The sequence below is a fragment of the Diadema setosum genome, chromosome 12, assembly GCF_964275005.1.
Source record: "Diadema setosum chromosome 12, eeDiaSeto1, whole genome shotgun sequence".
NCBI lineage: Eukaryota > Metazoa > Echinodermata > Echinoidea > Diadematoida > Diadematidae > Diadema > Diadema setosum.
The window spans coordinates 33,782,314-33,807,132 of NC_092696.1; the positions used below are offsets into that span (position 1 = coordinate 33,782,314).

Consider the following 24,819-nt stretch of genomic DNA (forward strand, 5'->3'; position numbering starts at 1 on the left):
GTGTACAACGATTATAAAACACGTCATCTCTTCCACAAGCAACTGCATAAAATCCAACTGTTGTAATCATATACATCATATTACCTACAACCAAAACATCATATTCCATGATATGCGACTTACATATACCTGTACACGTTGTGTCAGCATCTATTGAAACGTTTAAACACCAACAAATGTCATATATCCTACTTATGTTTCTGAAAACTTTCCTGTCAACATACAAAACACCAAGAGTATGACCTGCCTGACAAAACATCAAATGAACCTGAATGAGATATACTTGATGATAACCTGTGTCTACACCTAAACTTAATAAGTGAGTGTATACCTGCCTGTATACATCCTGGTATAACACAGTCAGCTTAAATATATGCCTGTTGGTATGTTGGATCAACTGTGAAATACTGAACACCTTTGCCAAGGCAATGATTGAGCTATAATAATGAGCAAAAGATTTGTACATGTATAACTATATAATTTCTGTACCTAATACAGTATACATGCTAATTAAATCCAAAAGGCAACATCCACTCAACTTAGGGTATGTGCCACAACAAATTTAACCAATACCTGTACATGTACAAGTATGAAACTTCAAGTACCTGAACTGTACCTACATTACTCGATACACCACATTCTCTATACAAACAGCGACACTACCTGTTTGAAATCAATTTACCAACAACTCACATTCTTGGCAACTGTTGATGGCTAGCATAACTTAAAACAGCCTTCATAGTGTCTTCTTTTGTTGAGTGACTCAAAGCACAAATATAATTTGCTGTGTTTCCTTATTAACACAAACATGTCTGAAGATACTTCCATGTTGTTATTTACACATTCAAAGTGCCATTCATGCTGTTGGCATCACAATTATAGTGTATGCAAGATGCATACATGTACCACTTGTACATATACATGATGTACACACACTGTCCTGTGTACTTGCAAAACAAAATTACACCTGTTGAAAGTGTTACAAACATAATACATTTGCACAAATGTTGCATCTGGCAACAAGACAAAATACTGAGATGTCTCAATTAAGCACGAGAAAGGGCGTCTGCGACAATGTTTTCCTTTCCGCGAATGTGCTTAATGTCAAGGTTATAATCCTGTAGGATTAAACTCCATCGCATTAGTCTCTGGTTTTTGTTTCTCATTCTGTTGACGAATGTCAGTGGGTTGTGATCAGTCCACACAACAATCGGTTGAGTTGTGCTGCCCACGTAGACATCAAAATGGCTGAGCGAAAGAATTAACGCTAGGGTCTCCTTCTCAACGGTAGAATACTTCCGCTGGTGCGTGTTGAACTTCTTTGAGAAGTAGCAGACCGGTCTGTCCACTCCATCGTCATCAGCTTGCATCAGCACGGCGCCTGCTCCGACATCGCTGGCATCGACAGCTAGGCTGAAGCCTTTCTTGAAGTCCGGCGCTGCCAATACAGGACCACTCGACAGGATTGCCTTCACTTGGTCAAACGCAGACTGGCATGCTGCTGACCACTGGAACTTCACATTCTTCCGCAGGAGATCAGTCAAGGGCGCCACAACATCCGAGAAGTTATGGCAGAAGCGACGGTAGTATCCGGCCATGCCGATGAATCTCATCAGCTCCTTCCTCGTCTTGGGAACAGGGACATCTTGGACTGCTCCTACCACATACATGACTGGCTTCGCACTTTCACCTGCACTTCTCTCAACATACTTCTTCAACATGTTGATGTGACACAACCGTTTCTTTTTCTTCCTGTCTGGCGTCTGAATGATGTAATTCACATCACTCAATCTCTCCTCCACGACATAGGGACCAGAGAAGCGAGCACACAGAGGGTTACCAGGAATGGGCAACAGTATCAATACCTTTTCACCGGGACTGAACATTCTTTCCCTGGACCTCTTATCAAACAACTGCTTCATGTTCTTTTGACTGTTTCTCAAATGTCCAGCTGCAAATTCACGTGCACGAGTCAGCCTACCACGGAACGTGGTCACATAATTCAACAAACCAGGTGACTCATCCTCACCCAACAGCTTCTCTCTCAAGACCTTCAATGGACCACGAACCTCGTGTCCAAACACTAACTCAAAGGGACTAAATCCTAAGGACTCTTGCACAGACTCTCGCACCGAGAAAAGCAACAACGGCAAGCCTTCATCCCAGTCCTTCTCGACCTCAAAGCAGTATGTTCTCATCATGTTCTTCAGCGTCTGATGAAAACGCTCCAGAGCGCCTTGACTCTGTGGATGATAGGCACTCGAGGTAACACATTTGATACCCAACTCACGCATCACTTGCTGAAATATCTTTGAAGTGAAGTTGGAACCCTGGTCTGATTGCACCACCTTTGGCAAGCCAACCGTTGTGAAGAACTTCACTAACGCCTTGCTAACGTTCTGTGCAGTGATACGCCGAAGTGGCACAGCTTCTGGAAATCTCGTAGAAGCGCACATCATAGTGAGCAAGTACTCATGTCCAGCCTTTGTCTTTGGCAAAGGACCAACACAGTCTATGATAACTGTGCTAAACGGCTCATCAAATGCTGGTATGGGCTTTAGGGGAGCAGGAGGAATCTTCTGATTAGGTTTCCCCACCACTTGACAAACATGGCAAGTTCTACAGAAATCTGAAACATCCCGTCTCAAGCCAGGCCAAAAGAAATGTTTCAAAATCTTGTCAACCGTCTTATTGACTCCAAGATGACCACCAAGAGCTGACTCATGTGACACACTCAAGATATGTTTACGAAATACTCTTGGAATGACAATTTGGTGAACTTCTCGCCATTCTTCATCACTAGAAGAGTCAACTGGCATCCACTTCCTCATCAACACATCTCCTTTCACATAGTAGCAAGTCCTTTCACTCAGTGCTTCTTCTTCAGCAAGAGCACTATCACACAATGCTACCAACTGTGGATCATTCTTCTGTGCATCAATCAAAGAGCTCTTGTTCAACCCAATCTCATTTTCATCTACAGGCTGAGACTCATCCCCTATCTCATGTGATTTTGATGCTGCGGGTTTGCTTACTTCTACATCATCTAACCGACAGACGAAACTCCCTTCTAGACCGATATCCCCTTGACTAGCCTTCATTTCAGACTCCTCTGATTTTCTACACATGGAACGTGTGACTACACAAGCTGGGAAAACTTCAGGGAATTCCTGAACCAATGCAGCTGTCTCATTTCCTTCTTTATCCAAAGGGACTGCACTGACCACTGGAATAGTCACTTTGTCTCCTGCAAGATCATTGCCTAATATCAATGCTACACCATCCATAGGAAGTGACTTCCTAACACCAAGGCTCACCCTTCCTGAAACTAGGCCTGACTGCAAATCGACTGTGTGAAGAGGGGCCTCAACGTAACCTCCTTCTACTCCTTGTAACAGTACACTTGTGCCTGTGGACGACGTTTGCCCAAAAGGTAAAACACTGTCAAGAATCAATGACTGGGATGCACCAGTATCTCGCAGGATGGTAACCTTTCTAGCTTCATCACACCCTACCAATGACACATAGCCTACAGAAGTGAATGGTTCATACTGAGACTTAATCTTGTCTTGATCAGCCGACTTAATCACACTCTGAACTTGTTCACACCAATCACCTGTCGATTCAACCGAACGACTCACCAATCCATTTGGATGAGACTTCTTTTCTTTGTCTTTTTCCTGTTTTTTCTTGTTCAGAACGGGACAAGTAGACTTCACATGCCCTGGTTGCCTACAATGGAAACACACAATAGGCTTCTCAGTGTTCCTACCTTTCTTGTCAGTCTCATTTTCTACCACCAGACCAGCCTTCACCTCTGTCTTACTGCTAAAATTTGTCTTACCAACACTTAGACGATTAGGAGCTGCATATTTGCTTCCTACATACCTGTTTCCGTGACTACGGGACAGAGTATACTCGTCAGCCATTGTACTAGCTACCGACAAAGTTTTCGCTTTTCGTTCCTCAATATGCGAACGCACCTCTTGAGGTAGCGAACTCTTAAACTCCTCTAGTAGCACAAGTTCCCGCAAATCATCAACAGTAGCCACGCCTACTGATTGCAGCCAACGAGTGAAGGAAATTTCCTTCACTTTTGCAAATTCTCTGAATGACTGTGAATCTAGTTTTCTACTATTCCTGAATTTCTGTCTGTACGCTTCAGGAACCAAGGCGTACGCGTTCATGATTGCCTTTTTTACTGTTGCATAATGCTGAGCCTCTTCGCGCGACAGTGAAGCATAAGCATCACATGCCTTTCCCTTTAACTTAGTCTGCAAGAGATGAGGCCATTTTTCTTTCGGCCACTCCATGCTATCCGCCACCTGTTCGAAGTGCAGGAAATATCTATCCACATCTCCTTCATCGAACTCAGGGACCATTCTGACATTTTTGGCGATATCAAAATGCCCACCACTGACGCTTACACCATACTCTCTCTCACCGACTTGACGAGCCCTTTCTAGAGAAACCCTCTCTCTCTCTAACTCAATTCTCGCTTTCTCAAGTTCAAGCTCTTTCAGACGTACTTCTACACTCCCTTGCACATCACCAGGGGGACTACCTGATAAGTTACGCAATGCCTGGAGGGGAAATACTTCTTCATCTACAAGAAATTTGATTGTGTGCTGTGTAATCTCTGACTTTTTCATTGTACTCTTCACAGCAGGAACCTTGTAGTTTTCTGCAACACGCAACAAATCAACCTTTTTCAAGGTTTGCAACTCCTCAACTGTGGGTGAATCCACAAACTTCTCAATGGAAAACTCTTGATCTTTCTCCATTCTGCACCAGTAATGTACAATTAGTAGTGCTACAAGAAAACCTGACTATCACCAGCCAGCCAGCTGAAAAACTCTTTTCAACTGAAGAAAACCAGTCGCACTATAAAAAATGACCCGTATGCTATACCACACACGACCCGACTGGGAATAACCCGTATGCTACACCACAAACGAACCGACTTGAAATAACCCGTGTGCTCAACCACACACGAACAACACTGGCATTACCTGTGTGCTAAAGCACACACAAACCACCGTGGAATAACCCGTGTGCTATACCAAACACGAACAACCGTTAAATCACCTGTATGCTAAACCACATACAAACCACCGTGGAATAACCCGTGTGCTAAACCACACACGAACCACCGTGAAATCACCTGTATGCTAAACCACATACAAACCACCGTGGAATAACCCGTGTGCTAAACCACACACGAACCACCGTGAAATCACCTGTATGCTAAACCACATACAAACCACCGTGGAATAACCCGTGTGCTAAACCACACACGAACCACCGTGAAATCACCTGTATGCTAAACCACATACAGCTGTACAAACCGCCGTGGAATAACCCGTATGCTTAACCACATACGAACCGCCGTAGAATGACCGTATGCTGAACCACACACGAACCACCACGTACGGGACCAACGACCAACGTTTGACCAACGTTTCCACGCAAACACTATACACACGCGCAGCGTATAACTGGACTAAACCATCCTCAACACTACGCACGTGCCAAATTAACCCTTTCGATACCGAAAGAAATACGAACGTGTGCTCCCCTCACGCAGACACAGAAAGACGACCGATTTACATCAAAATGTATAACATATCACTCCGCGTACACACACACACACACACACACTACGCCATAAACGCATCATGCTTTCTCAAATCGTAACACCTGCACATACAGTAAACTGTATAGTAACAATCACGATGCAAACTACATACAGTACTGTACGTAGTTGCGCGACGCGACGTAAACTGTATCGCGATCGCCCATGTCCACGACATAGCATAGAGTGCTACACCACGCTACTCACCGAAATTCATCGGCCAAGCGAGAACGAAAAAACACTCCTGGGATCATATCAAGCCCGACCAAATCACCTAAGTCCGCAGAAACCCTGCCGAACTCCTGTGACGTGCCCCCAATTTGTTACGGGAGGTTAACTTGGCCTAGCGAACCATCATAACCACCAAAATACCCAGACTCTCAAACAAGGTGTTTGGTCGATCTCGGTCATCTTGTCGAACTCTTTATTTACATATTCCTCCGCGGAACAATCAAGTGCCCAGAAATGACAATACAATGTACCTGTATCCATAACACTCTTTAATAATCAAAGAAGTAGCATTGCAATTATAAGTATAATCATGCAAAGAAAAAAAAAAGAAAGAAGAAAAAACAGCGAGGAGCTTCAATTACATGAAAAAACAAGGAATGATCAATTACTATCAGAAGGTGTCAATAACGCTTACAGAATGGACTGAACTGTCAGGTTCTTGGGACACTCATGTTTTGTTGAATGGCGTATCAATAAAAAAAAGTGCTCAACATCGTGAAAAAGCAACAACAACAACAAAGTGGTATTGCATGACGTCAGGAAGCACAATGTAAATCAAGATCTGCGAGTGCATGGTTGAAAAAAAAAGTCAAATTACATGACATTGGTCATTTTCCTAGCAGGGTGCTGTCACTCAATGATGTGGTTATGATCCACTTGCTTGGGATATCAATATTATTGTCTCTGCCACGTGTATTCCTAGACCACGTGATCAACAAGATCATGATTAATCCTCATGCCATTCTACTAAATCTCGTCTGGCACCGCCGGTAGTGCAGTGAACCTGCAGAGTGGCCAGTCCAGCTTTTTGTACTGCATACATTATCTTGATTTAGGACAGTGTATCTCAGATTACGGGGTTTATAGATACCGTGACATACCGTACCGAAAACATTATGATACTATCTGAAATCATGTACTTCTCTCAACTACTTTTTTTGTATTGAAATAATAATTAAAAATGGCGATAAGACTTAGTAAAGGTAATGATGAAATGGCAGTTGAAAAAATGGTATCGTGACATTTGCTCCTCTGACTTAATTGCTCCCATGAAATATCTACACGCTAAGCCAAAAAACAAAACAAAACAAAAACAAAAACCTACCCACGAACATAAACCTAACCCTAATCCAAGTCCTCATATCAGACCAATCCTGGAACACTTTAACAACCCTAGTCCTAAGCCCTGTTAACAAAGTCCTTGGAGAAAATAAATAAGCAATTGTCGCAGGAGCAAATGTCACGATGTGAACCGAAAGTTTTAGTATATTCCAAATTCCAGATTCGAGGGCATCTCTCAATAATAGCAGCAGCACCACCACCACCACCACCAACAACAACAACAACAACAACAACAACAACAACAACAACAATAACAACAACAACAACAGACAAAATACAAACAAACAACAAAATAGATAGATAGGTGAAGATTAAAAAAAGGACCTTTACAGTGCACTCCCGTTTTAATGGAATCCTCGGGACCGCCGGTTTTCTTTCTTTGTATCGAAATTTCGTTAAAGCCGAACAATATTAATATAGTGGATAAAGATATGTACATGATAATTTTGGGACCTTAAATTCGAATCCGGTGTATCGAGAATTTCGTCTTGAACGTGTTCTCAGACGAGAGTGCACTGCAATGAGATGTTCTTTCGTTATCTATGCATGGATCTACATTCTTAGAACGAATAAGAATTGCCTTCTTGTCCCGACGAAAACCTCAATAGTATTCGTCTACTTGGGAAATGGATGACTCAGTGTGATAAGCTTTGTGGTAGACTGTCGGCTCGTCGGCTCCTGTTGGGGTCACGACTAAGGAAATAAGTGCTTTTTATCACACCTATTTTACTTTGTCCGATCGAGTGGGAAAACGCTCTAATGCATAGTGCTAAAGTGACGGCATGGCTCCTTGTAGAATTCGGCTGATTTTAGCGCAATAGCAAAACGGATTCACGGGCAGAGGGACGGGATAGGTTGGATAGTGCATGTGTGTGTGTGTGCGCGTGTGTGTGTGTGTGGGGGGGGGTTGCTAACGGATTCATAGACAGGAGATGAGCAGGTTGTGGTGTGTAAGTGTGTGTGTGGGGGGGGGGGGGGTAGTCTCTCTCCCTTAGGTAGGAACTTCCAGTGGTTCCTCGTGAAGTTTCCTCACGACCATCTATAATAAGAAGCACCAAATTTGACATCCCCCCTCCCATGGAAAGATCCACAAGTTATGTACACAATGTGCCAGGAATAGATACAGAACTATTAGCAATTGGCACAGTATAATTTACGTATTCACCTACCCGTGTTTCTAATGACAACGTTAGAACATGAAACTCTACTGTCATGGAATTTGCTTCTTTCTCACAATGACTGCGTAAAAGTAATGCTGTATATGAAGACCATGCTTCCCCCCCCCCCCAAAAAAAAAAAAGATGTTATTTTAATTGCACATATTTCATCTTGTTTATTCACTAGGTCTATGCTCCTAGTGGAAGAGCTATTACAGTAGGTAATAAAAATGCACATAAAAAAAATACTGCACACACATTTTATGTTTCATCAGTTTGTATATTTCATTTTTTTTTTCGGATTTGGAAAAATCTCTTTGCAATGGAATCTATAATCTCAACGCAATAATCGATTTGAATTAATTTGAATTTATTTGAAGCAATTTGAATTGAATTGATTGGAATAGAATTGATTCAGTGAATGCAAAAATGAAAGTTCATAGACTAAGTTTATCCATACTTCCATAAACCTAGACATTTCTCTAGACAGAAACCTTTGCGAAATGACGGTGGTAAAGTGCATGTCAAATTCTTCGAAGTGTTTTCTAACTGAGGGTTCCTGCTTGTGAATTGTAATCCAATATCATATTTTCTATGTCTGATATCCCGTGCCGTCTTATAGGTCAAGCAATATTTACTTCGTTTCTGAATTTGACAGATGTAACACTGTCTGAAAGAGCACTTACGATCCTCATGGATGTAATCCGCGACGATTTGTGTTTTCTTTTTATAGAAACATAAATATTTACCATCGTTGTCACTGACGGACGGAATTGAATCGAATTGAATTAATGTGAGCCTGGGCAGGATTTTTGAAGCGCCCTTTGACGAATTCAGTTTGAAATATCAATTGAATTATTCAATATTTTAGATTCACTCAGGGAATAAGAAAAAGCAATATTCGTGAATATACTTCTGAAAAAAATCTGATACTGATTTACATTTTCTTTTTTGATAGTTTACGATTATCGAGGTAATTACGTACAACTTAGGAGCAATACAGATTAGTATTTAATTGACATTAATACACACGGGAAAAAGGAAAGAGAGAGAGAGAGAGAGAGAGAGAGAGGAAGAAAGCTGAAGTCAACTCATTCTAAAAGTTGTCTCGGTATACTGTCGTTAGCCTTCCTCAAGGCTGTTCTTGCCATTCTTTGTGGTCAAAGTGTGTAAGACCACATCCATATTAAATCAAGCTGAAAGTGAGGGAAGCAAATGTACAGAAACATTACTTACATTTAAAAGAAATATAGTATAGGAGGGTATGTGATTCCAAAGATTTGTAGTCCTTTTTTAAGAAGAAAATGGATTTCAGTTAATATCCCGTTGAAAATCGTGAAAGTCATACCAATACCGGTATTTGTTACCAACGAAGAAAGTCAGTAACAATATTTAAAATTTGATGCAAAGACAATACTTTGCACAGCAGAAATGTAATATAATCATTATTAGTATTAGAGAAAGGAATTTTGTGCCGGGTGATGTGAAGTTTGGCAAACGATGACGTCACCTCCTTGTCTCATTTGCATAATCGGTGGTGTAGTGTAATAGCTCGAGGGATTGGCAGGTGTGCCACCTGGCAAGAGCAGCGACGTGAACGTTGCTTCTATTGCCCCCAGCGACACAGCTAGAGGATTGTGTCCAGCACTAAGACGGTTGTGGTGTAATCACCGCAAAGGGAGAAAAAGAAGATTGAGGAGGAGGAGGGGAGGAGAAGGAGGAGAAGAAGGAGGAGAGAGAAGGAGGAGGAGGAGGAGGAGGGGGAGGAGGAGGAGAAGGAGGGGGAGAAGGAGGAGGAGGAGGGAGAAGGAGGAGGAGGAGGAGGGGGATGAGGAGAAGGAGGGGGAGGAAGAGGAGGGGGAGGAGAAGGAGGGGGAGGAGGAGGAGGAGGAGGAGGAGGAGGAGAAGGAGGAGGAGGAGGAGGAGGAGGAGGAGAAGGAGGAGGAGGAGGAGGAGGAGCAGGAGGAGGAGAAGAGGAGGAGGAGGAGGAGGAGGAGGAGAAGGAGGAGGGGAGGAGGAGGGGGATGAGGAGAAGGAGGGGGAGGAAGAGGAGGGGGAGGAGAAGGAGGGGGAGGGAGGAGGAGGAGGAGGAGGAGGAGAGAAGGAGGGGGAGGAGGAGGGGATGAGGAGAAGGAGGGGGAGGGAAGAGGAGGGGGAGAAGGAGGAGGAGGAGAAGGAGGAGGAGGAGAAGGAGGAGGGAGAGAGGAGGAAGCATAAAAAATGAGAAGCGAAAAAAAAATGAACAGAAACAGGAAAAAGACAAAAAAGGCGAGATTTGTTTCAATATAATTATGGTTGCACCCTATATCACATTCTCCCCTCCCCCCTCTCCCCTTGTCCTCTCTCTCTCACCCACCCCCTCCCTCTCCCAAACATCCAGGTTTATGTCTACTTTCAGTGAAACCGTTCTGTTTGTTTGATTTCACTCTTGTTGACGAAGATGTCCTGATGAACCTGGAGGCTGGAGCTTCATGTATGCCACCTATACCGGACTGCCGTTGAGGTCATCCCGCGAGATATTAGATACCAATGATCTTCATAGTTAGTGTCTGGATATTTCATGGGCAATCGCTTTGAAGCCCCCATGCCGCCATCTTATCACGCATATCGCCTACATTTTGTATGGGACTCACAATATCACGTCATGTTGGTGGCAATCTTTGCTGGAAAATGCATGGAAGTGTAATAGAGTGTGCCTGGTAAGATGGCGGCTAGGTGACTTATTGGTTGCACAGCGTGAATGTGCCGATGAGATAACTACTATTTGTTGTATAGGCATGTGGCTAGACACTCACGAGTCATACGTACGAGATAGACGATTAGGTCCATGAGTCAGGCACCCCGATTCATACACCCCACGATCTAGACACGAAGCAAATAAGGTCTATAAAGTGTCCAGCTCCTGGATCGCATAGTTCTTTGGCCTACTTCGCTCCATTTATAGCTCGTGGGGCTTGTTCACTTTAAGGGTCTAGCTGGTGGATTGTTGACTCGTGGCTACATAATTCGTGAGCTGTACGTGTGACTCGTGAGATATATGACTCGTGGATTATATGACTCGTGAGCTGTAATGACTCGAGAGCTGTATGGCTCATGGATGTGTAGTCAGTGAAGTGCACCCTTTCCGTCAACAGGGTTGTGAAGGGGTCCATCGGCTTTACTTCATAACCTGAAACACCTACCAGCAATATTTCAGTCTTTGTGAGAGCTTCAGCTGGCTCTTTCTTGAACGTTTCCGCTGGATTTCTAAGCACACATTCCATACCTTGTAGATTGAATACGGAGATTATAAACTTAGATAAGAAATGAATTGTTTAACAACGCAAGCTAGGACTCTAAATTTTGATAGAAAAGGGGAACCTATGTCAAAAAAAAAAAAGAAAATACCCAAACCATTATTCAACCTATAGTTGGTCCGACACGACTATTTTCAGGCTTACAGGAATATCAACCTCTGCGACTTTTCGAGGTCAATTCAATTCAATTCAATTCAATTCAATTCAATTCAATTCAATTCAATTCAATTCAATTCAATTCAATTCTATTCAATTCAATTCAATTCAATTCAATTCAATTCAATTCAATTCAATTCAATTCATTTATTTTCATTCTTCTTTTTCCAACAAAACATAACACAAGATAAATCAGGTCTTGTAATGCAAGATTGCATTTCAATCTGATCGATCCGAGGAACGTACCTTGACTTAATTTCTTAGCCTGAAGTGGTCAAGGTTTCCGTTAATGATGATTGTGGGCAACGCCCTCGTTTCTATTACCTCGTTTGAGGTAAGCACGCTTGCGTCTTTCAAATCGCTGTGAAATCTGACACGATGACGTCATCACCCCTTTCTGATTTCTGGCTTTGTTGCACTTGAATCTATTAGCCTACCCCCCCCCCCCCCCCACCTACCTCCCTCCCCCATCCCCTCTCCCCAATGCATTGAGGGGGAAATGCGACTATGCATAGGCAGACACGGACATCATTACACATTCGCGCAAAGTCACACGAACGCACAAACATTAATGTCTTTATTGATGAGCTCAGGCGATTTTAGAACCTGGGTTTATCTTTTTTTTTTCTCCCACTTATTCTTTTCTCCTCCCCCCCCCCCTCCCAATGATCACACATTTCTTTCACACGTACCCTTTGCTCGTAGTGTGCCCTTAAGCTCGGGCTGTTATCACTTATCAATTCATCACTGCAGCAGTAATCGGCACTACTTCAAAGATATGAAAACACTGTTGCCTCCAACGCCTGATAACAGACGAACGCAGCTGAGGGCAGCTATACTTGACACATTGCTTTGTCATTTTCTTCGAGCAAAACGTTTCATTTTATAGTCTGTTGACATTTCTGAGATTATTGGGTCGGTTAATTAAGTTTACCCACGTCTCGACGAGGTCTCGTCGATTATTTCTATTATGTGGAACACGAAAGTGTATTCCTTTGGCCATCTATTAGGTACAGAGGAGATCGAGCATTGCCGACAAGGGGCACATGCGTTTACCATGGCAGTCACATGCAAGGACTTTATGTATTAGAGACATGTGCATCCCTTTTTGTTTTTATTTCGAACGTCGAGTTTAGATCACATGTATATAGGAGCTGGAATACAAGTCGAATGCTTGGTCAATTTTGTGTGATTAAGGGAACTTTACTCAAGATGAATTGTATAATCTGAACTCCTGTAAGCACAATCAATTGTACAGTCCCCATACACATGTAGGGTTAATACCAGCCTTTTCCCTTCGGAATCCACTAAAAGTAATTACCTTCTGAGTCTGAAGAAAACAAAATGCATATTTCAGATGATATGATTGCAAAGCACGATGCCAAAAAAAAATGAACCGATAAAAAAATGTAAAATCAAAATAAAAACAACAACAAATAATAATAATACGCTTTTTTTTTTTCCAGGTGAATGACTGATATAGATAGAATAAGCTGCCAAAAACAATTGCTTTCAAACGCTGGCCTGAGGTTATTATCCGACACCACCATTGTGTGTCGTCACGATTCCGTGGGGCTTAAAGGTCCCCAGCCTCCCATGGCTCCCAATGACCCTCAACTCAGGTTATGTGTTCACAAAGACTTCCCCGGAAGATGTAAGCTGGGGGTATCCAAACCATAACAACCGTTTGCTTCAATTGTAAATCCAATGTTTCTTTTTTTCTTTCATTATTTATGATAATTTTGCACCCACCTAGCATCAACAAACCTGGCCTTTCATGACGTCATTAGAGGTAAGTATTTCAGCTGAAATAAGAATAACAATACACAATGATGCGCACCTTGACAAAAACAGGTGTATCAGCTCACAATAGCGAGTTTTACCTCTGCAACGCCAACGCTAAGACGACGCAGCCAACCGGGTTGGACAGCGAAAACAGCTGTCTGGTGCAAGTGCAAAACACCATTTGGGGCATAGTGTCGTATTGGCGTTCCCCTCGCAGATCTAATGCTCAATGTATAAGACCTTGTTCATACTGGAAAACTCCGCACCTTTTTTTTTTTTTTTTTTTTTTTTGCCGTATAATTCACAATCCTTGAAAATTTTCCAGTAATGACTATCACGCTACCAAGGATGTAATTACCTCATGTGCACATTTTGGAATATTATCTTTCTTTTGTTTTTCTGAGTTAGTTAGGCACTTCACTTGTTTCATAGACATTTTCACATCAGCCCGATAAAAATCCAAGCTCGAGATATAGCGCGCTATTTCATTTCCTATTCAAATCAGCCCGAACATTATCAAATAGTGAGCTAGTTCGCATTAACTATCCTGCTATTTCGGAAATTTCCCGAGTTGGACTCGAGAATTTTCTCGATCAATTCATAGCGCGCTAACTTATATTCACATTATCAAATAGCACGCTATTTCGTGATCGGGTTAATTTCCCAAGTCAGAAAATAGCGCGCTATTTCGAAACATCGGGCTGATGTGAAAACGCCTATTATGCATAAGGTTGGCCACGTAAAACCTCTGGAATTCATGTTAAAAAAACGAATGAATTTGCATAGACCAGGTGAACAGAGAAGCCCGCCAATCGACAATTGGATATTTCATAATTATTCATTTGATTTGTAGCTATACAGTAACAAACTATTTCAATAATCATTGCCAAATACCGGGTTCGATTAACACTTTGTTGCTGTTAGAGGTATTTGCTGGCAATTAGCAAAATTTTGGATTACATGAATGATCATTAGTTCACAGAAGCTTATCTCAATGAATTTGAGCAGTATGAACGTTGTGACAAATTACCTTGTTTTCTTTTCATGTTATGTCATACAAAGTCGAACTATAATGGGAAATGACTTATTATTCTATGTTTTGAGACCTGCCTTGCTATCGTGGGGTTTATGTATTAGAAGAGTTAAGGTGCATCATATAGGAATTTTCTCTTTTTTTCAATCTAATTTCCTCCCGATGACGTCACGGAAGAAATGTTATTAATGGAAAGAGAAAATATGAAAAATAACATGATACCGCACACCCTCCCCGTGAGGTTTATTTTGATCGAATAGCAGCAGGCTTTGACATTTTATTTTTGAAACATAATTATTCACATCTGAAGAAATCAACATGTATGTGTATATTAAACGTCAGGGGATCTTTAATGTCCCGATGATAAAGTAGCAAAAGGAAAATAATGATGTAATAGACAAAAAAAAAATAATAATGTATCCGTTGCGTCCATGCATGCACGCGTGAGTAACATTGTTGTGTCTGTGTAATATCCACATTGATGCAGTCATGCACGCGTTTGGGGTAACTAATCACCCCCACGACATGATCGAAACCTGTGCGGAGAGTGAATGTTATTTGATTATAGAAAAATGGTGAAGAAAGACATGTCCAGGGGGAAAGTGTCGTAATTTTATTCCCCTTTCATTTGGAAATCAGTATGAAGATTGTATGAGTGTGTGCATGTGTGCGTGTGTGCGTGTGTGTTTGTGTGTATGTTAGCGTGCTCTCCCCGGGTTAGAATTTGGCGGTGCAAAACGATACACAATGATGACTGGGTTTGCTGATTGAATTAAAATAACTGTTACGCGGGTCGTTTGACATGTGGCTAATGTTTATTTGATTTCAAACTTTCAGATTTTTTTTTTCTTTTTTGCTCGAGGGAGTGTACGTAATACCTATACATAGTCATGACTTATTTTCAATTTGTCATGTCGACTGATTCCTATTTCTATTTTTGGAAGCAGCTGATCTCATGCTTGATATTCGAGCACACATTTTTACCCAAGTATCTGCTGTGTTCCCCACTCCATTTCGCTTACGAATAATTCGTGATTTGCGATGTGATATTTTTAGAGCTCCTTACAATTCTAGTTGATGGGCCCTAATTCAAACGCAAGTCGTTTCCTACATCGCAGCGATGCTAGCTTTGCAAAAGTAATCTTAACAGCAGCGAACTGAAACTATAAATAACCATTCTCATTCTCAAGACAAACAGACAAAAAACATCAAAAAGAAGGAAATCACATGAGCCCAAAGGGTTTTAACCTGACAAAAAAAAAAAAACAGCAAAAGTTAAAAAAAGAAGATAATGCCCTACTCGCCAGTTACTATAATGCATTTGCTATACATTGATATTACAATCACTGTGTCATTTCAAAGTGTGTGCGCTTGCGGATGTTTGACTGTGCGTCGATTCGTAACAATCTCAGTTATATGAATCAACCCCTTTCCATGGGAATGGACTCGACTTGCATTCTATGAATCGGTTGGAAATCAAACCCTTCGAATAACGATGATTCGACTTTGGCAGATTTTGTCTTTTAAACATGAATGATAATAATATAAATGGCATGGAGAGAAAACAAAAGTGTAAAGAATGAGGAAGAGAGAGTTACACAATAGGAAATACATTAGATCGAAATTAATACATTATTGACCAACAACTAAACGACTGAAGACGGACAAAAGAATGAATGAATGGTTCAATGCCCACTGAGTTAAGTCTCCAACTTGTTCCAAGCAGAGAGGTTGCATGGTTTTTCCCTGTCTACGCCAATGAGTCCAAATGTGCACAAATTTCAATTCCAATTCAATTTATTTTCATTTTTCCCCAATCAAAATATATCAAATATGGTAAAATGAAATGATACGTGTTATCCAGCTAGAATGCACAGTAGAATATTGCATACAAACTATGGTGGTCAAGCTATGAACCATTTCATCCATATATAGGTGTATACAGGAGATTAACCGGTTGAGGACGAGCTGATATTGGTGCAACACGCATTTCCCATAAATCCCTGCCCGTGTATACTCGGGACTCGTCTTCAACGGGATTGTGGCACTTAGAGGGTTATGCTCCTCGACAACACTCGACCTCCACGTGGATGTCACATTCGAATATTATATGAGCATAATTGAAACAACCAATGATTAAGAGTAGATCCCCCCCCCCCAAAAAAAAAAGAAAAAAAAAGAAAAAAAAAAGACTAACACAAAGCGAGAGTGGTGAATTGGCTCAGTCGGTAGCGCGTCTGCCTCACGATCACGCGGCCCGGGTTCGAACCCGAGTCTGGACTGAGCAATGTTGTGTGTAAGCATACCGTCCCCTCAAGCAAGAGGCAAAACACTCTGTCCCTCGGATAGGACATAAAATGGAGGTCCCGTGTATGAGAGAACAACAACAGCACGTAAAAGATCCCGCTTCATTCATTCATCGCAAAGAGCAGGGTGTCTAACCCGGTGAAGTGGTCCCACCTCACATCCAACTGGACCCCATGGAAGACCAGCTTAACGTAGCTGAATATGGGCTATCCAGCCATCTTCCCAGATGGAAAATGAACAAACAAACAAACAAACAAACAAACAAACAAACAAACAAACAAACAAACAAACAAACCCTGACGCATATGACATCACAATCTGTAGAAGTCTCATCATCCAGCGGTTCCAGCACAAACATTTTAAAAATTCATAACTTTTGCATCGATGGTCCAATTTTCCTCAAACTTTCACCGATATGTTCGACTAATATTGCTGCATTCTCTCAATCCTTATGTTTATGAAGGTGAACTTGTCCCTTAACAATATTAAAACAACAAAACTGCACATATTTATGTACTTGCGCCTTTAACTCACCTTTGTACTGATGCACTTTGTAGCTAACCTACTCAAGATTTGATATGCATTAAAGGGACTGTACAGTACTGCTTGAGGTACGGGATTCATGTTTTGAACATTTCTAAGTGAGATAATGAGAAACCTCTTATGAAATATGAAAGAGCATGTAATTTTAAGAAGGATTCAACGTTTATTTGATGAAAATTGGTTTTGAAATGGCTGAGATATCCAAAGAAGTGATAATAATAAAAGGCGACAGGCCACAACTTTATTAGGATCTCTTTGTTTCACCTTGTTTTTGGATATCTCAGCCATTTCAAAACCGATTTTCATCAAATAAACTTTTGATACCCTTTAGAATTGCATGCTCTTTGACATCTTACAGAGTGGTTTCTGAACATCTCTCAAAATATGAAAAGCTAAATCCTCACCTCGACCAGAACTGTACACACCCTTTAAATGATTTGTAAAGAAGTATAAGCCATATGCTTTTCCAGAGGCCGCCATCAAACTCAAGCTTCAGCTTTAGATGACGGTTTCCTGCATTTTGCGTGTACTAATTCGATTTGAATAATCAATGATTTTCCAATTGTTTTTGTATGATTATAACTCACCTGTACAATATTTCATTATTGGTATTTACATTATGTGACCCTGCACCACAAAACAAAACAAAAAAAAGTCGAGAGACATGGATTTTTAGTTAAGGACAGATTCTAAAAGGGCAGACTCTAAGCTTTAAAATGATGTATGTCTCAATCCAAATGGACACTCCTAACCTATCTAAATATTGGAAAGAAAGCGCTCACTCTGGAAAAGTGCGAACCGAGAAAAGAGGCTCTGAAGTACAGGGTCTATCTGTCTATTCAAGCATCTAATCTTTACCAAACCGTGCTAGCTGTGCGATGAATGAGACAAAAAACAGGATGTAAACCACTGGAGCAACAACTATGAAGGGATTATCAGATTAAATTGAAATTAGACACGCTCTATCAAAACATTCTGTCCATGATTAATGCCAACTTTCAAAGCAGTAGTGGTATCCTTTCAAAAGTTATCAGACTTGAAAGTGAAGAGTGTGCAAAGGGTTATCAAGAAATTAAAAGGGGCCTCTAAGACATACCTGATCTCACTCCTCTACAAAAACAGGGTTGTAGAAAAACTACTGAAATGCACTTTCCCATTCATTTTATGATCCCAAACACAAGAATAATGTAGAAGAAGAATAGCTCTATCAGAAAATATGGGAAACTCAAAATTGACTTGGTTGACCCGTTTCACCTTTCTTGAGTACTAACGTGAAATCAAGGGGTGCGACTTTTTGTTCGTTTTGAGGTGCACGGTCACATATGACTGTATTTATATTCATTTTGTGTTGAATATAATGTGAATAGTATTGAAAAATAAAATTATTTTATATGTTTAATATAATTTGTGAAAAGTGCAGAAATAAATCAAATCAAATCAAATCAATCAAAATTCCACGTCTGCATGACAGGCAGTCTTAACCATAATATCACCACGGTAACTTCTGACCTGTCCAGGATAATCTGGAATACTGCAATAATTTTCGATTGAAAGAGAGAAAGAGAGAGAAATGAGAGGGGGTTGTAGGGAATAGAGGGAGAGAGTGAAAATTAATTCCAGAAAAAAAGCTACTATCCATCCATGTCCTTTTGAAAGTGTAATGAAACAGGGGCAGTCTCTTTTTTGTATTTTATTTAGCACCGAAGTCTCTGTAAAGTCAACACATAACGTTACGTTGTAATTACTTCAATTGACCCGTGTTTGCAGACCTGAGTGGCAGATTCTGGTTTTCCATTACATCTTGCGGTAATGTGTTTGATCACTCCACATCATACACCCATATTATGTATAGTCAAGCCCCTCACTTGTCACTATTCCTTCAGGCCATTAGTCAAGTGTTCGGGCTTTTCTTTGCATGTGCCTTTATTTCGTCACCGCGAGTGGCGGTATATTCGAGAGCATTTCACTTTGACTGATTATGTGTTTGACACCGTTGTTGTTGTTGTTGTTTTTTTTTACACCTGCTATTTATTTTCTTTTTGCGTTTTGATACCTTTATTCATTAACCGAGCCACTTACAATGACATGATCATTACTTATATCCCATAGCCATTTAATCTTGCAAATAATATGATAGCCATTGTTGAAAACTAAACACATAAATTCTTGCAATTTAAGTTTCCATACTTTAAAATGTAAAAGCTTTTGGCAAGGATTTACTATTAGTGACTCATTAGGAGTTGGATGCAACTCTACCCCCCCCCCCCTCTCTCTCTCTCTGAAGTAAGTTAGCAGCATGCTTGCTATGTACCTCCTGATTTTACGACCATTAAGGTTATGGCAGGGGCATCTGGTACATTATGAGTACATATTGTCTTGTAGCAGGTCAAAAACCTTACAATTGGGTTTTGGTAAGCCTCTAACTTTAGTGAATTTTGAATCTTCTTCTTCACAGTATTGTGAAACATCTTCATTTGATGAAGGGTCAATGTCTTGTTGAGCATAGTATTGTGGTCTTGGAAACAGCCGTTTGTTTCTTTAATTCGTAATGGGTGTGTTCATCGCAAAAAAAAAAAGAAAAAAAAAAGAGACAACGCGCAGGGTGCCTTTTTTGGTGCTGATGTCAAAATTTAGGCGTGTGAATGCAAGCCTAGACAAAATTTCTTATTCTTATTTAGCTGCAGTGAACTGTCAGCAGTGCAATGTCTTCACAGTCATCAGTTAGTTTGATCAACTTACTTGTGGGACTGATTGATATTGGAATGGAAATTGTGGGGTTAATTGGTTGGAATAATCCCAAGTGCTACACCAGCATCTCAATTCACCATGAATGACTTGTACTAACGATCTGTCGATAACACTGGATGAGTTAAGTGTGCAGCCTTAACCACAGACCCTAACGAGACTGCGAGCTTTCGCTGCTTCCGCCATTGGTCTCCACTTTTCCCAGCAATTAGTGTCTGCGAACGCCACAGGGAGTTTCTTCGGAGTGTGCGATCGACGCCTCACAAACTTCCGGAGGGCTTCCGCGCGCTACACAAATTGACAATCGTACGGCTATATTTAGTCACGAGGAATGAGCGTGTGAAGATCAAAATGAATAGCAAAGTAAAAGAAAACGGAGAGAACATCATTTGAGGAAAAATACTCGCATAGATCAACAATACCTGTGGGTTTATTTTGCGATAATGTACACGGGTCTCGTGGGTTTCATGAACGTCTGAAGAGTTTAATTGCAAAACAAATTGACTTTATGTTACTTTGAGATGTTTGCGATCAAAGTTGCTAAGACGCAAAGAAGATGATAAGAACTTTTGGAATATCATAAATCATATATTTTAGAGTATTGCTTGTAATGTTAGAATTGAGGTATTACGTAGAAGGCTTTTAATTTGCTCAATCTGATTATGGACTTATATTTCAAAATGTTTAAACATGACACTTAATGTGTTTTACAATGTACGTTCGAACTCTCCATGTGCTTTAAAACAAACTGAAACTGCATGGCTGCAGTCAGTTGTCCTCTTCCATACGAAAAACACACACGTCCATAGCCATGATACGTTAAAGTGTCCGCTAGACCCATCGAAGCCGAACAGATCCTTCGGCGCGCTAGCGCGGAAGACTTCGCCGCTGCAGACGGTGGCGTCGACGTCCACCTTTTTTTTTACTGCCCAACCAATTAGCGGAGGCCGGCAAACGATAAACGATTTTCGAGATGTCATCTCGCTAGTTTAGCCATGACGTAACAAATGTTCAATCGCTATACCGGAGCCACACGCCTGCCTCAATTTTACAGTATCTTCATCAGGAAAAAAAAAAAAAATGGGTAAAAGAGAGAAACAACCAACGATGCGTTAAATAATGAATTATCAATTTCAAGGAACACAATATCATAAACGGAAAATAAAGAAAACAAGAACAACAAAGAAACAACCAGGTTGCCATGATTTTTTTCTTGAATATGACAGGGACGACAAATTTTTACCTTCATTTTCAATTTACATTGCTTTCCACGCTTTCATAATAAAGATATATGTAGACATTAATCGTCCCACGTGAAAAAAAAAATATGCACACACATACACACACATACGTATATAATAACTTTGGTGCAATATCTCATCCACAGAAAATGACAAAAAAAAAGAAATCGACAGAAAACAAAGCAAAACAAACGAGCAACTGCACCTTGCCATATTTGTTTTATCATAACTTTTATAAAATTGAGGGCAAATCTGATTGAAAGTGTGTTTTTATCTAAATTTACTTTCTCTCTTCCAAACTTGAGAGGCACGTAAGCACAAGCGAACAGATACTAATAAACAAACATACAAACATACACACAAGCACATGCACATACATTCACACACACATAAAAACACCCTCACAAAAACACACACACACACACACACACACTAAATACCTGTATATATTCACTCGCCCACACAAAAAAAAAGAAAAGAAAGAAAGACCAAAGAGAAAAAAAAAATAATGCATTCTGGGAAATCTGCAATTTCCTGTCCCCCAGTATCCAATAAATTACGCATTGCCATGTCAATTTCCGTTGACCCAATATCAATGCGAGTAAATGGTCTCGCGGACGTACGGAAGTCTAATCTTGATTTTAATATCGCACTTATCCATCATCAAACATGATATAACTATAGGGAATAGTACTTTTACCACCCTTAACTGTTGACATCAACCCTGCACTTCCGCCCTTATGCGTTTGTTTTTAGGTACCAAAAAGTCCTAAGGCAGTAATGCATAGCCTCGACTACATCTCAGTTGCATTACGGAAAACTGATTATAAATAAACCTATTTTTTTTCTATTTTTTGATTTGCGTTGGTAAACGTATGGAAACGGTAGTTATGAATATCGTTTGTAGCCACGTTTGAAGCCTACATAGACCATTCTTACTATAAACTTATCTTGTTCTGTATACCAAATTCATATCAGCTGAATATAAGTGAGGAATGGCACAAGAACAGAAAACACAACAAGAATTGTGACGTCATACGTTACTCATTTAAAGATCTAAGTGCTGTCGCCTGCATGACAAACTGTACAACACGATTGCTACTGCGATGATTGGGACAACGCTTTTGCACTTTACTCGATAGTCTACAGCGTGACGTTTGGTCAAGATGCTCAGATTTGGAGCTGGAATACCTCGGGGAAACTTGATCCCAATCTCCTTGAGTAAGACGTTTTCAGTATATGAGCACTTTAAAGTCACTATCCGTCCCTCGTTTAACCCTTTAAAGACCTCTTCCTTCGGACGCCGTGCATTATTCATCCCCCTGGTGGGTGCGGTAGGGTTAAGGAATGGGAATCTCTTCAATTTTCAGGCACCTGCTTCCGAGCCCATCAAACTGATAATGGGGCAATGGCGGGGTGAGAAGGTCCTTGGCCGGAGTGGAATAACGGGCAACACGGGACGCGAGAATAGGGGTAAACAGTTTTATTTACTGAGTAAGGGTGTCAGCAAGAGCAGATGATATACGGGAAACGTAAACCATTCTGTGTTTGACAAATTACACTGGGGGGGGGGGGGGAGTATAAGGATCCAGTAAATAATGTCATAGAGTTTCTTTAAAGATGATGAGGCTAGGATTTGCAATCTTAACACTGCCTATTTGATCTCTATCTTCACTTACCTCCCTGGCAACTCCATCTCTTCCTCTGTTTTAACCCGTTGAGGGTGATCTGATTTTGCTACGACATGCATTTCCCGTAGACACCTGCCCGAGTATGCTCGGGACTAGTTAAGCTCTTCAAAATGGAAGTGTAAAGAGTAGCTTCATCACTTCCCGATGCCCTATTTTAGTTTTATCTCTTCCCCTCTCTCTCTCCCTCCCTCTATCTTTCTCACTCTTTCTTTACGATGGACCTACGCATTCCATTAGACGCGGGAAATGCTTTCTTCTTAATGACTTTGAAATTAAGAAAGAGGACGACTAATGTGAGAGGGGGAGTGGAGTACAAGCTTTCTGAGGGTGGGGTGGGGTGGTGTTTCAAAATAAAATTCTAGCCGGGAATGAACTTTCCTTTAAAGTCCTTGCAAATTGTTTATTTCCTTGTTCGTTTGTTTGTTGGTGGTGTTGATTTGAATCACGCCCTGTATAATCTCAAACTTTGTTTTTGATCCACCTTCTTTTTTTTTTTTCTGACAGTGCCGACTTATGATTAATCTTTTTTTTTCACTATGCAATTTCGATGGACACATAAGACACCATAGCTGTGTTTTGATTTGTTTGCCTGCTTTATGTTACCCCTTAGGCCAAAGTGCATTCAAGTTATTCATTCTTGGCTTGTGGCAAAGTGTAACAACGGCTTTTTACGCTTTAATTTCAACACTTCGCAATGATGTTATGAAGTATGTCGTGCGTGTGTGTATTTCTGCGTCCTTCCTCCCCCCCCTTCCCTCAGTGATTCCCAATTTCTTCAGACTTTGTAGCGTCTTATCAGAATCTGTTTAAAAACAGAATGATGTATATATTCTTTTTCTTTTCTTATCTGGAATTGACTTTGGTATTACTATTCCATTTCCTCTCTCTCAAAAGCCACGAATGAAAGAGGTTCGGGGATGAGAGAAGGTTGAAACGAATTTAGAGTTTCAGGAAAATAAATTTGCAAGATATACCTTTCTTGCCTTCTTTAAGCTATGAGATTTAAATGCACAACCTTGGCATGATTCATCTGCGTGTGTGTGTGTGTGCGTGCGTGTGTGCGTAGTTGTCTTAAAAACCAGTCTACATCTAGTTATTTATTGATTCCCGTAAATTGACTGTCATCTTTACTTTAGGACGAATAAACTAACTTCGGATTCTCGCACGAATCTCCCTGACAACTGAAAACAACAGTGCAGTGACGTTCACGTGGCAAGAAGCAAAAACATAATGAATTACTCACAGAGGGCAGACAGGGAAAGAAAAGAAAATGATAACCACTATGATTTCACGTTAATCATCAAGTTTAAACAACATGAAAGAATCTTTCAAAGTTCACGGAAATGCACACACGAATCCCTCGGTAATCATGTTTTCCCGGTAAATTCACATGAATCATTCAGAGCGTCGAGGACCACGTTCAAGTGAATAGAAAACCGATGACGCTTGATGAAAAAGCCACGCCCATATATTATCTGTAATATTTCATGTCGGATATCCGCGCGAAAGTTTTTGCTTGAGCATTCTTCAGTCTGGCGGTTGCGTGCTAAGCTCATTTCATTCATGATTAACCATAACACTTCTGCTAAATGCATCTTTCAGCGTTTAATGAAGGCGTAATGTAACCCCGGTGTCGTTGAAAACGTTGTCTCTTCTACCTCTCTTATCGGTTTCTTGCTAAAATGACGAAAATAGGATGGACTCATTACCTTGAGGGAGGAAGGGTGAAAAGAACAGAAAAAAAAAGCAAGACAAAGGGTAAAGAAATAGAGAGAGATAGAGAGAGGAGGTGAAAAATGACAATGGCATTACAAAAAAAAAAAAAATCTACTCTGCAAAGACGTGCACGTACTTCGGAAAGTGCACAAGTTTCACTG

At 40.8% G+C, this 24,819-nt stretch overlaps 2 protein-coding genes across 2 annotated transcripts in view; one reads left to right on the plus strand and one right to left on the minus strand.

The window, feature by feature from the left end:
* The window catches only part of LOC140236324 (uncharacterized), a 125,902-nt gene that overhangs the window by 69,597 nt on the left and 31,486 nt on the right, over nucleotides 1-24,819 (plus strand). The gene's annotated exons all lie outside the window — the stretch shown is intronic.
* On the minus strand, nucleotides 1,047-4,784 carry LOC140235901 (uncharacterized). Its single transcript, XM_072315892.1, has one exon. It carries the CDS (start codon nucleotides 4,782-4,784, stop codon nucleotides 1,047-1,049), a length of 3,738 nt encoding a protein of 1,245 aa, XP_072171993.1.